Source organism: Dendrobates tinctorius, unplaced genomic scaffold (genome assembly GCF_039654945.1).
Source record: "Dendrobates tinctorius isolate UK_male_01 unplaced genomic scaffold, ASM3965494v1 ptg000019l, whole genome shotgun sequence".
NCBI lineage: Eukaryota > Metazoa > Chordata > Amphibia > Anura > Dendrobatidae > Dendrobates > Dendrobates tinctorius.
This window is the reverse complement of record NW_027361687.1, coordinates 34,957,333-34,971,510: the sequence shown is the minus strand read 5'-3', so window position 1 is coordinate 34,971,510 and position 14,178 is coordinate 34,957,333. Positions and strand designations below refer to the sequence as shown.

The 14,178-nt window shown below is 46.5% G+C and overlaps 1 protein-coding gene across 2 annotated transcripts in view; it reads left to right on the top strand.

The window, feature by feature from the left end:
* The window catches only part of PCP4L1 (Purkinje cell protein 4 like 1), a 114,188-nt gene extending 100,114 nt beyond the window's left edge, over positions 1–14,074 (top strand). For both annotated transcript variants that reach the window (XM_073566901.1, XM_073566900.1), the window contains exon 3: positions 13,163–14,074. In XM_073566901.1, the coding sequence (XP_073423002.1) occupies positions 13,163–13,299 (137 nt within the window). In that variant the 3' untranslated portion in view covers positions 13,300–14,074. The remainder of the gene's footprint in view (positions 1–13,162) is intronic.
* The last annotated feature ends 104 nt before the right edge of the window (positions 14,075–14,178 follow it).

Here is a 14,178-nt window from a genome sequence, read left to right as displayed (position 1 = left end):
CTTGTACATAGGGGGAGTATTATAGTAGATATATTCTTGTACATGAGGCAGTGTTATAGTAGTTATATTCTTGTACATAGGAGCAGTATTACAGTCGTTATATTCTTGTACATAGATGCAGTATTATAGTAGTTATATTCTTGTACATGGGGCAGTGTGATAGTAGCTATATTCTTGTACATAGAGGGCAGTATTATAGTAGTTATATTCTTGTACATAGGAGCAGTATTATAGTAGTGATATTCTTGTGCATAGGAGCAGTATTATAGTAGTTATATTCTTCTACATAGAGGGCAGTATTATAGTAGTGATATTCTTGTACATAGAGGGCAGTGTTATAGTAGTTACATTCTTGTACATAGGGAGCAGTATTATAGTAGTTATATTCTTGTACATAGGGGCAGTATTATAGTAGTTATATTCTTGTACATAGGAGCAGTATTATAGTAGTTATATTCTTTTACATAGGGGCAGTATTATAGTAGTTATATTCTTGTACATAGGAGCAGTATTATAGTAGTTATATTCTTGTACATAGGGGGCAATTTTTATTGTATAAAACCCACAAACACAATTAAAAATTAACAGAATTCTTCCTTAATACAAAACATAAATACTCATGAATGCATCAGACAATAATTATAGAACTAAATTAATACATTAGGAATAAAGGTAACTTAGAGTTCACTCCTGTGGAAGGAAGAAAATGAAATAAACTCTTTTAGTAACAAGATCATGTTATTATCCCACAGACACATTCCTCCATAGTCTCTCATTACTCTGACTTTTCTTTATCTCTAACGTTCTTATCCATCTGAGCTCGGACAGTATCTTTGTGACTGCGGTGACAGGATGGAAGGGCTCGCTGTGGAGGGACACTCGGGTTCTCATGTGCCAGTGGTAATATTTAATGGTGGTAATGAATGAGAAATCCGCCATCACAATACCAAAACAGAGGAGCAGAGATGCAAAAGCCATCATCATAAGTCTGGGTCACAGATGTTCTGACTACCACCGGTCTACATGTCAGACTGTATCTGAGTGTCAGCAGGTACGGGCTTCCGTTTTGTAGGGAGATGGTCCGCTACGTCCCTGTCATACTCAGTTCCTATTCTTTTTATCTCTTCCTCCAAGTCCCCATCAGACTCAGACAAACTTATTGGACATGACCATCACACCTGCTGAACTCTGGACTTTTTTCCTGCCACCCTGGCTAGTGACATACTCCTCCTCAGGTTTATGGGAGGTCTTGTCTTTTTTTTTCCTTTTTACCTGATTACAGCCACTTTCTTCAGCTAGAGATGGTGATACTGAAGTGGTGGCTACATGTGGCTGCTGGATCTGAGGGACGACCTCCATGCTCCCCTCTGTACCGTCTGTGCAAAGCTGCTCTGATGTTACCTGAGCGGACCCCTGGTGGACCTCTGACCTGGTCAGTACTGTCCCTGACAATAAGCCTCCTCCTCCTGAGCCTCTGTCCCTGTCACTAACTCCTCATCAGGAAGGAGCTTGCATATATTGTGCCAGGCATCTGGACAGTCCCTGTGAGGGTGGCCGATCTCCCCACAGAGGTTGCACTTGATGTTCTGGCAATCTGCCGCTAAGTGGCCGACTTCCCCGCACAGGCTGCACTTTACCACGGTACAGGTGTTTGCCAGGTGACCCACTTTACCACACTTAAAACACTTTCGTGGCTGCCCAGGGTTGAAGCAAACCCCCTTCTCCCTCCCGATAAAGAAGGAGTTGGGTAAGTGAGCCGTGATATTGTTGTGCTGGTGCAGTTTCACCAGCACCTTCCACCCACCGGTCCATATACCTTCCTCATCCCTGTTTTTGGTGAGGTCGGAGACAAGGTCACAATGCCTCCGGAACCACACCACAATGTCCTGCAGGGGAACAGCCTCATTCCAAAAGATATTAACCATGGCGGTATCTGGCTTAGATATTGGAATGAAGCTGAATTTATTCCAGCCATCAGCGTCCCTGAACTTGGGGAAATTGGCCCAGAATCTGTTCAGATCAGATATGAGCTTAAAACTGATGTCATAGCCCTGTCTGTCTGGCAGATTGATGACCGCCAAGATATTAACCGACGCAAACCCCATCTGGCGGCACAGGAGCTCCCTGACCACCAGCCTCCTGTCTGGCAGGTCCTCCTTGGCACCTCTGTGCCTGAACCGCACCACATTCCTCCTTTTGAATGCCTGCCCGGTGTAACTGGCGCCGGAGGTAAAGGACGGAGCACCGCGGCTCCAAACATTACTGGGAGGGACCTGTGCGGCCACAGTGGGCTGACTGACAGGGCGAGGGTCTGCAGCGGAGGGGCCTGTTGCACCTTGTGTGCTGGAAACCAAAGGGGGGAAATCACAGACATTTTGCATATTATTATCATCATCATCATCAATCTCAATAGAGTCATAAGGATGCGCAATGTCCACCACAGACTCTGTACTCCCTTCAGCCCCCAACCCCACATGAACAGTATCAATATCCCCAGAATTAGTGCTCTCCTGGACACCAACAGTAGATGCAGTCTCATGTCCACTGTCTTGCTGTTGTGCTGGGTATGCTGGGACTTGTGGTACCGCTGGGATCTGAGCCTCCTGCTCCTGCTTGGGGTCTGCCGCAGGTAGTTTCGGCTGCTGGTGCAGTATCTGACCCTCCTTGAAACAGAAGCTAGCGGGCTGCAGCACCTGCCGTACCTGCTGCCAGGTCCCACCTGGGACAATGTCTGTGCGGGAGCCAGCAGAGTCCTGCGTGTAGGACCTAAACCGCTCCTGGTTCCTATATGTCTCTGCCAGGGGCCCCATCTTCGCCAGCACACAGTCCATGTCCCGCACCACAGTCGCCAGCTCTACCCCCAGTGCATTCAGTCTCTGGTCATATACAGGGAGATCCCCAGGATTAGCAGCCTTCACCTTGTAAATGCAGTCAATTTCTATTTGCAGAAGATTCCTCTGCTGCTGTACCTCACCAATCCTCCTGACCAGTTCTGGTCTCTCCTCTGCCAGCTGTAGCTCCAGGGCACGCGGCGGCTCCTTCTGGGGTCTTGCTTTAGGGGGTGACACCTTGGTTTTAATATCGCTGGTTTTGTGGCTCCAGCCTCCGCAACACTTTTACAGCTGCCACCATCCTGCAATCTCGTGCGTCCAGAGTTTGCCATGCTGGTCACCACATGTCTCAGCTGAAGGTTCTCCTGGAGTGTTTGCTTCTCCAGAGATGTCCATCTCTGTCTGCCTGGAGTGAGCTGCACACCTGAGGCTGGTAATGGACTCTGCCTCACCTTCTGTTCAGCCACCTGCCCTCCAGCACTCAGGTTCTCAGCAGAAGATGTCTTCTGGGATTTCCTTCCAGGCTCTGGACACTGTTTGCCTTGACCTGGCTGTTTAACTGCAACATCCTTGCAGACAAACAAAGCTTTCTCCTCTTTCTTTCCTGTACTGAGCTTCAACACATGATCTTTCTCCATGCTGAGGTTTATTTTCCCCAGAGGCAACTCTAGGATTTCCATCCACATGAGAAGGTTGGGAGTTTCCTCCCAGTGTAGGCCTGGAAGCCAGGGCCTTGCTTGAGGAGCTTCCCCGCCCAGGGTGGCCCCTCCCTGGGCTTGCTCCAGACATGAGGAGAACCACAGACACACAACCTCACAGCTAGGAGGCAGTATTATAGTAGTTATATTCTTGCACATAGGGGTAGTATTATAGTAGTTATATTCTTGCACATAGGAGGCAGTATTATAGTAGTTATATTCTTGTACATAGGGGGCAGTATTATAGTAGTTATATTCTTGTACATAGGGGCAGTATTATAGTAGTTATATTCTTGTACATAGGGGGCAGTATTATAGTAGTCATATTCTTGTACATAGGGGACAGTATTATAGTAGTTATATTCTTGTACATAGGGGGCAGTATTATAGTAGTTATATTCTCGTACATAGGGGGCAGTATTATAGTAGTCATTCTTGTACATAGGGGACAGTATTATAGTAGTTATATTCTTGTACATAGGGGGCAATTTTTATTATAAAACCCAAACATAAATACAATTATAATAAAACAAAAATCATCCAGTATTACAAAACACAAACCACTTAGGTAATATATACACAGCACTAATAATCAGATCATATTCATCAATAAATTAAAGTGTCCACACCTGAGGATGGAAAAAAAAAGTTAGAGGGAAAAAAAACACAAAAAAAAAAACACAAAAAAAAAAACAAAAAAACATTATCATATTTTCTAACTGAATTTTACGTTTCTCCATAACGTTATGTTTCTTGGACTCCTTCCAACTTCTAGTGATTTTATCCACCGGAGTTCTGACATAACCTGATTGGCGGCAGCGGTGTGATCGAACGGCTCATTGTGCAGTGACACCCGGGTTCTCATGTGCCAGTGATAGTATTTGATGACACTGATTATAATGTACATTGTCTCTCTGTTGATGTTACTAACAGTGGAGGGGACACCATAGATTATGTCAGGATACTTTAGAGTCCGCAGTCTGGGGATTTTTAGATTATCTGACACTTCCTCCCAGATCTTCCTCCCTCCCCAGCAATCACATATAAAGTGCTCCATAGTTTCCTCCTGCTGACAACCAAGGGGACAATTCCGATCAGAGACACACAGATGTTTCAGGTTCCCTCTGACAAAGAGCCGACTATGCAGTGAAAGCCAAGTGACATCAAACAGTTTAGGAGGAAGCCGTTTCCCGTTTAGGAACCTAAGGCTTTCCTGCAGGGTGGTGGTGACACAATCTCTCAGGGCCAGTGGAGAGTAGAAGAAAGTCCTACATACACGAGCATACAGGTCTCTTCTCGTACTGCTCTCAATGTAAGACCTCTCCAGTCCCCACCTCCTAACACACTTCAGACCATAGTCCAGATACTGGGGGAGGTGGTCACCTGTCCATCTCCTCCTCTTGAGACTGCCGCCTCGCACCCAAGATTCTGCAAAAGGCAATATCCAGTACCTGATACTATTTACCCACAGGGAGCTACTGTTTGAGTCCATGTTCCCAAAATTCACCTTTAGAAACAAGGAGTCAAAGAAAACCCTTGGATTCAACATATCCAGCCCACCCTCTCTCCGCCGTAGGTATGTTATTCCCCTCTTTATCAGGTTCATCCTATTCCCCCACAAGAGCTGGAAGAACAGGCTGAAGAGCCTCGCTGAGAAAGATTCTGGTAAAGGGAAAATGACAGAGACATACAAGAAAACGGGGACCAGGTAAGTCTTCAACATTGTGACCCTTTCTCTGTAGGTCAGCCTCCAGTTCTTCCATCGTTGAACCTTTGCATTTCCGGTTTCCAATTTCTCCTCCCAATTTAGCGTGGCATTATCATCCCTCCCAAATTTAACCCCTAGGATCTTAATATGGGTGGAGGCTTTGGAAAACTGCGGCAGATCAAAGCTGGGCTCAGTATCTAATGTCCACAGAGCTTGACTCTTTTCAAGGTTGACCAGAGACCCGGAGGCCTCTGAGTAGCTTCTGATGGACGCAGATAACATCTGCACCTCACGAGGATTGGAGATCACCAGCGTCACATCGTCCGCATAGGCAACAACATTCAGAGGCGGGCAGTGGGGGACCGGCACCCCCTGAAAATCGCACTCCTGCAGTGACCTCAGAAACGGGTCTAGGGCAAAAACATACAGGAGCGGACTCATTGCGCAACCCTGTCTCACCCCCGCCCCAACTCCAAAAGTGTCACCCTGCCAACCATTAATCAGAGGAAAGCTCACCGCCTCTCTGTACAACGTCTTCACCCAATCCACAAATTGTCCCGGAATACCGTACTTTGACAAAGTGGCCCACAGATAGTCATGATCAACCCTGTCAAAGGCTTTAGCCTGGTCCAGACTAACAACATATCTCCCACACCGCAGAGCTTTACATCTCTCAAACATCTCTCGTATCGAGATGACTGCTCCAGAGATGTTCCGCCCTTTTACTGTGCCAAACTGAGAGCCTGCCAACAGTGCCGGGGACAAACAGACTAATCTAGAAAATAGGATCTTTGCTAGAATCTTCCTGTCCACATTCAAGAGGGCAATCGGCCTCCAGTTCTTGATGTCACTCGGCTCTTTACCTTTAGACAGCAGAATTAACGAGGACACTCTCATGGATGGAGGCATCAGGTGATTTTCTAGACAATTTCTATACACATCCACGAGAATTGGAGCCAGGAGGTCTCTAAATTTCTTATAAAATTCTGCCGTTATACCATCTGGACCTGGTGCCTTCTTCAGATATAACTTATCAATAGCCTCCTTAACTTCTTCCACCGTTAATTCTGCTGTCAAAGGAGAAAAGTCCAGATCATTAGTATCAGGCGCTGGAGTTGCCTCCAAGAATTGAGCCATCTTATCTTTATCCAAAACTTTCCTCTGAAACAAGTCAGCATAGTAAGATCTCACCACCTCCAGGATACCCTCCCGTGAATCCTGCAATACACCCTGGGAGTCAATGAGACCCGTGACCATTTTTTTGGCCACCCTCTCCCTGCAATTCTCAAAGGGATCAGGGGCCCCTAAGGACCCATAATCCCGTTCAAGAACCAGGGAGGTATACCTGCTATACTGATACTGCTTTATCTCAGATTTCAGCCGGTCGATCTTCACTTTGTCATCCCCGCCCGCCGAATACAGTGACTCCAATTCTTTGCGCAGCTTTAGGTACTGGCTGTACTTATTCCTCCCTTTATTAACTGACAGTCTCTTTAAGAGGGATCTGATATCCTCCTTGACGTCCTCCCACCAGTCGGTCATGTTGTCATAGAAGTCAACCCTGTCTAGATGAAGCTGGATAAGGGAGTGAACACGGCTCTGAACATAGGCATCATCCAGGAGACTGGAATTAAGCTTCCACAACCCTCTACCAATGTCCGGACGGTTAGAGGAACCCAAAGAGAAGGACAAGGCGAGGTGATCAGAGTAAGGGACGACCTTCTCACTCAGGGCGCCGACAGCCTCAGTAGGACTGACAAAAGCAAAATCTATCCTACTGCTCCTGTTGGAACATGAATACGTGAATTTTGGCTGTCGCCCACCCTGTGTGAAAACGTCGGTCAGTCCTGCCTGCATTATAACGTTATGTAGGACCTTACCGTCCCTGGTCACTGCCCTGCCCGAGGAGCTGTCACCTGATGTCATTATGGCATTAAAGTCCCCCGCCATCACCACTGGAAGAGAAGTGAAGAGGTAAGGCTTGACGTCATTAAACAGCTGGATCCTGTCCGTCACTGTCTGTGGCCCATAGATGTTAATAAGCCGGAGTCGCCTCCCATGGACAGTGACTTCCAGGACCAGACATCTTCCCATGACCACCTCCGTCATCCTATGCACAGTCACATCATTGGTGTTAAACAGGACAGCGACCCCGGCGTAAGGCTCCACAGCCAGTGACCAGAAAGAAGGACCGGACCGCCATTCCCTCTCAGCCTCTCTCATAAGCCCCAGAGATGTCAGTCGTGTCTCCTGCAGGAAGATGACATCTGTGTCCAGATATTTGAGATGTTCATACACCGTGTGTCTAGTTCTCCTCAGCTTAATGCTATTCACATTGCTCGAGGTCACTGTCAATGAGAACCCCGCCATCACAACACAATATAGAAAGAGCAGAGTAATAGCCATCATCATGAGTCAGAGATGTTCTGTCCACCACTGGTGTCCATGTCAGACTCTACCTGAGGGTCTACAGATAAGGGCTTCCGCTTTGGTGGGGGATGGTCCTCTATGTCCCTGTCACACTCAGCATCAACTTTCCTCAACTCTTCCTCATAATCGTCACCATTGGAGTCAGATAAAACTCCATACTTGTTGGACACGACCATCACTCCTGCAGAATTCTGAACCTTCTTACTAGCACTCTGACCAGTGTCATATTCTGCCTCAGGTTTACGGGAGGATGTGTTCTTTTTCTTCCTTTTATTATTATTAATGTTCCAGTCATCAGATACAGACAGCGATGCTGAAGGGGGGGCTATCTGAGGCTGCTGGACCTGATGGACGACCTCCATGTTCCCCTCTGCACCCTGCTTCTCTGGTGCTGCCTGAGTGGACTCCTGGTGGGCATCTGAGCTGGTCAACATCTCTCCTGACATTAAACACTCCTCCTCATGTGTCCCTGCCACCACATCCTCATCCTCCTGAGCCTCTGCCCCTGCCATCACTAACTCATCAGGGAAGACTCTGCAGATGTTGTGCCAGGCATCTGGACAGTCCCTGTGAGGGTGGCCCATCTTACCACAGAGGTTGCACCTGACGTCCCGGCAGTCTGCAGCGACATGGCCGATTGCCCCACACAGACTGCACTTCACCACAGTACAGGCGTTAGCCAGATGACCTTTCCCACCACATTTGAAGCACTTTCTGGGTTGCCCGGGATAATAACACCTTCCCTTCTCCCTCCCAATGAAGAAGGAGTTGGGTAAGTGGGCAGTGATGTTATTACATTGCCGCAATTTTACCAAGACCCGCCACCCCATTGTCCAGATACCATCCTCATCTCTGACCTTGGTGAGTCCAGAGACGAGGTCACAGTGTCTCCGGAGCCACACCTCGATGTCCTGTGGAGGAACGGCCTCATTCCAGAAGGTGATATTCACTGTGACAGTGTCTGGCCTGGAGATAGGAACCAACACAAACTTATTCCAGCCCTCAGCATCTCTGAACTTGGGGTAATTGGCCCAGAATCTATCCAGGTCAGACATGAGCTTGAAGCTGACCTCGTAGCCCTGCCTGTCCTGAAGATTAGACACTGCCAGTATCTCATTTGCCACAAACCCCATCTGGCCGCAGAGCAGCTCTCTCACCACATACCTGCGTTGTGGCAGATCCTCCTTGGCACCTATGTATTTAAACCGCACCACATTAATGCGCTTGAATGTCTGGCCGGTGTACCTGGCGCTGGAAGTGAAGGATGGGGCGCCGCGGCTCCAGGCATTCCTGGGGGGCACCTGCCGGGTCACACTGGGCTGACTGACAGGGAGAGGGCCTGCAGGGGGGGATGTCACACCTTGTGGACTAGATGGCAAAGGGGGATAATCACACATATCATGCACATTATCATAAGCAGCATCATTATCATCAGACAGTGCGACGTCCAATACAGAATATGAAACCCCTCCAACCCCCGACCCCATGGGCACAGCATCCCCAGCCACAGTCTGTGCTTCAGCCTCAGCCTCGGCCTCATCAGCACAAACAGTCTCACATACACTGTCCTGCTCCTGTGTGGGGCATTCTGGGACCTGTGGTGCCTCTGCTGGAGTCTGCAGTGTATGCTCCTGTTCACACTCGGCTGCCTCATCAGCACAAATAGTCTCACATACACTGTCCTGCTCCTGTTTGGGGCATTCTGGGACCTGTGGTGCCTCTGCTGCAGTCTGAAGTGTATGCTCCTGTTCACACTGAGCTGCCTGCTGCTGCAGCTGTTTCCCCTCCTGGAAGCAGAAGCGGGCAGCCTGTAACACTGGCCGTGTCCGCTGCTGGGGGGTCCCGTCCTGAACATCAGGGGTCCTGGCCTCTACAGCACAGTCCTGCTTATAGGAGGCGAACCGCTCGCGGTTCCTGTAGGTCTCTGCCAGGGGCCCCATGCTCTCCAGCACAGACTCAGTGTCCTGCACAACACTCGCCAGCTGTACACCCAGTGTGTTCAGTCTCAGGTCATACGCCTCATTACTGGCAGGATTAGCGGTCTTTAGACTATAGATGAAGTCTACCTCCATTTGCAGCGCTTTTTTTTGCTGCTGTAACTCACCCAGTTTTCGGACAAGTCCCGGTATCTCATCCGCTAGCTGCAGCTCGGGTGCACGCGCCGGCTCCACAGGCTTAGTCTTGACCACGGGTACAGGGGTTTTGAATCCTGTCTTGTGCGGGTCCACCATAGATGGTTTTGTGGCCCCTTGGCTGGATGCAGGCTCCGCAGCAGGTTTATCGCTGCCACCTGACTGTGACCGTGTGCGTCCTGACCGCGCCATACTGCCATGCTGCTGTAGGTTCTCCTGCATTGTCTGCCTTTCCAAAGACGTCCGTCTCTGCCTGGAAGCAGCAGAGGTGATCTGCACAGCTGGGGCCGATCTCACCTGTGCACCTGGCAGGAGCTGCTGACTGACTGGGGAGCTACAAGACTTCACATTCTGCTGGTTTCCATCACTCACTGACACTTTTCCTTCTGGCTTCTTTGCTGGAACTGGAGAAGGTTTTCCTCCCAAAAGTTTACTCACAACTGTTTCTTTCTTCATAGAACTGCTGCAGCTTTGACTCGCTGCATTCACTGGACTCACAGCGGCTTTGGGATTAACATTCCCATTAGTAGAAGCCTGAGAGCCTAGTCCCAGTGTAGGCCGGGAAGCCTGGGCCTTGCCAGGGGAGCTTCCCCGCCCAGGGTGGCCACTCCCTGGGCTTGCTCCAGACATCAGGAGAACCACTGACACACAACCTCACAGCTAGGAGGCAGTATTATAGTAGTTATATTCTTGTACATAGGGGGCAGTATTATAGTAGTTATATTCTCGTACATAGGGGGCAGTATTATAGTAGTCATTCTTGTACATAGGGGACAGTATTATAGTAGTTATATTCTTGTACATAGGGGGCAGTGTTATAGTAGTTATATTTGTCAGGAACACCGCACTGCACTTGCTCACTGAGCCAGGGCGCGTGTCCTGAGTACAAAGACGGTGCACAAAGATCCTGCGGAGCGAGCAGCAGTGGTGACAATGCATGCTCCAGGACCTGAATCACGTGACTGCTGGGGGCGTGGCCTAAGCTCCACAGAGCTAGGAGCTGCAGGGAAACTCCTAGAAGGGTAACTACAGGACAATGTTACCAAGGAGCATAGACAGAGACAGACACCAGATCAAGCCGGGTCAAAGCACGAGATAGCAGGACAGTACCTAAGGGCTTAGACAGAAAGAATAGTCAGGACGTAGCAATAGATCAGAAAACCAGAACAGGTATTAGACGGTACAATAGGGGTAAACTGTAACGGAGTAACGATAGCCAAGCCAGGAGGTCAGAACCGGAAAAGACAATGGTACCAAAAACGAGAGACGGAGTACAGAGTGAAGGAACAAGCCGGGTCATACACGGGAAGCAAACAAACAATGCAGAGTACACACACACCAGGGGTCAGACACACCAGAATAGCAGTATAACTGACAGAGAATGCCAGTATGGAGTTAGCATAAATACCCCTCCCAGATCCAAAGAGAGGCCGGCAATGTTAACCCTGTCAGAACAGGACATTAACCATGTCCTAACCATGACAATATTCTTGAACATAGGGGGCATAGTAGTTATATTCTTGTACATAGGGGCAGTATTATAGTAGTTATATTCTTGTACATAGGAGCAGTATTATAGTAGTTATATTCTTGTACATGGGGCAGTGTTATAGTAGTTATATTCTTGGACATAGGGGGCAGTGTTATAGTAGTTATATTCTTGTACATAGGGGCAGTATTATAGTAGTCATATTCTTGTACATAGGGGACAGTATTATAGTAGTTATATTCTTGTACATGGGGCAGTGTTATAGTAGTTATATTCTTGGACATAGGGGGCAGTGTTATAGTAGTTATATTCTTGTACATAGGGGCAGTATTATAGTAGTCATATTCTTGTACATAGGGGACAGTATTATAGTAGTTATATTCTTGTACATAGGGGGCAGTGTTATAGTAGTTATATTCTTGTACATAGGGGGCAGTATTATAGTAGTTATATTCTTGTACATAGGGGGCAGTATTATAGTAGTTATATTCTTGTACATAGGGGGCAGTATTATAGTAGTTATATTCTTGTACATTGGGGTAGTATTATAGTAGTTATATTCTTGTACATAGGGAGCAGTATTATAGTAGTTATATTCTTGTACATAGGGGGCAGTATTATAGTAGTTATATTCTTGTACATTGGGGTAGTATTATAGTAGTTATATTCTTGTACATAGGGAGCAGTATTATAGTAGTTATATTCTTGTACATAGGGGGCAGTATTATAGTAGTTATACTCTAGTACATAGGGGGCAGTATTATAGTAGTTATATTCTTGTACATAGGAGCAGTATTATAGTAGTTATAATCTTGTACATAGGAGCAGTATTATAGTAGTTATATTCTTGTACATGGGGCAGTGTTATAGTAGTTATATTCTTGGACATAGGGGGCAGTGTTATAGTAGTTATATTCTTGTACATAGGGGGCAGTGTTATAGTAGTTATATTCTTGTACATGGGGCAGTGTTATAGTAGTTATTTTCTTGTACATAGGGGCAGTATTATAGTAGTTATTTTCTTGTACATAGGAGGAGTAATATGGTAGTTATGTTCTTGTACATAGGGGTAGTATTATAGCAGTTATATTCTTGTACATAGGGGCAGTATTATAGTAGTTATATTCTTGTACATAGGGGGCAGTAATATAGTAGTTATATTCTTGTACATAGGGGGAAGTGGTATAGTAGTTATATTCTTGTACATAGGGGGCAGTGTTATAGTAGTTATATTCTTGTACATAGGGGCAGTATTATAGTAGCTATATTCTTGTACATAGGAGCAGTATTATAGTAGTTATATTCTTGTACACAGGGGAAGTATTATAGTAGTTATAGTCTTGTACTTAGGAGTAGTATTATAGTAGTTATATTCTTGTATATAGGGGGCAGTATTATAGTAGTTATACTCTTGTACTTAGGAGTAGTATTGTAGTTATATTCTTGTATATAGGGGGCAGTATTATAGTAGTTATATTCTTGTACATAGGGGCAGTATTATAGTAGTTATATTCTTGCACATAGGGGCAGTATTATAGTAGTTATATTCTTGTACATAGGGGCAGTATTATAATAGTTATATTCTTGTATATAGGGGCAGTATTATAGTAGTTATATTCTTGTACATGGAGCAGTATTATGGTGGTTATATTCCTGTTCATAGGAGCGGTATTATAGTAGTTATTTTCTTGTACATAGGGGCAGTAATATAGTAGTTATATTCTTGTACATAGGGGTAGTATTATAGTAGTTTTATTCTTGTACATGGGGCAGTATTATAGCAGTTATATTCTTCTACATAAGGGCAGTATTATAGGCGTTTTTGTTCCTAGGGGGCAGTGTTATTTTTTTTATCTGATATGTCTTCTCGGCAGACAAAGCTGGAAACTCAGAGAAGGTGGAGGAGGAAATAGACATTGATCTGAATGCTCCGGAAACAGAAAAAGCGGCGCTGGCCATTCAGAACAAATTTCGCCGTTTTCAGAAGAGGAAGCAAGACCCGAGCCCCTGATTACATCACCGCCGTCCTCTTGTTTTGATTCTACACTTCCTTCTATAATGGACATGCCAGACAAAAAGTGGGGCATCATATCTACAGCCCCCCAACACCCACCCACCTTTTTCCCACCCTTAATTTATTATGAATGCTTACGACGGTGGCCACTGCAACCCTCGGACGGACCATCTGGTGGCCGCCGTGTACATACACTCCTCGGTATAGTCGGTCCAATAGACAAGAGACTTTTGCACAATGTAAGAAGAAGGGGACTTTCTGGCAGCTCTGTTCTTGTATTGAGGCATGTGTTCTGGGGTCCTCCCCTTATATCTAGGCATGTTCCCCATATCTTAAACTGCACTTGTCATCTGAAATCACCTTGGACCAGACCAATAATCAGATAAACACTCAAAAATATGCATCATATTTATTAATGTAGTTGCCATTTTCAGGCCCTAGGAATGGGGGTTGTCCTTCCCGTATGGCGCCCAGTTCTTATCCTGATTTGCGGAGACCCTCAGTGCTGCAGGAAGGCACAGCAGCCACTCTGGCTCTGACTGTCCGGTCACTATTGGGTGCCCATCACTAGATTTATTGACAGGACTCGGTTGCCATCTGGTGGCCGTTCTTCAGAATACACCTGCAGTATATTTCCCATCATTGAGCAAGAGTTCACCCAATAATGTCCCCATTCTCGGCCCCCTCTCACACCTCCAGACCCAACTGTGGGCTCTCACATTTTTGGAATCTTTTAGCATGTTTAATTAATAAAACTATTTAAAAGTAAAAAGTTCTGTTCGTTTTTTTAAACTAAGCTAAAAGAGCAATATCCTGTAGTGGTGTATCACTCTGCAGGGTAAATCAGTGGAGCGATGACCTGCAGGATAGTAATGA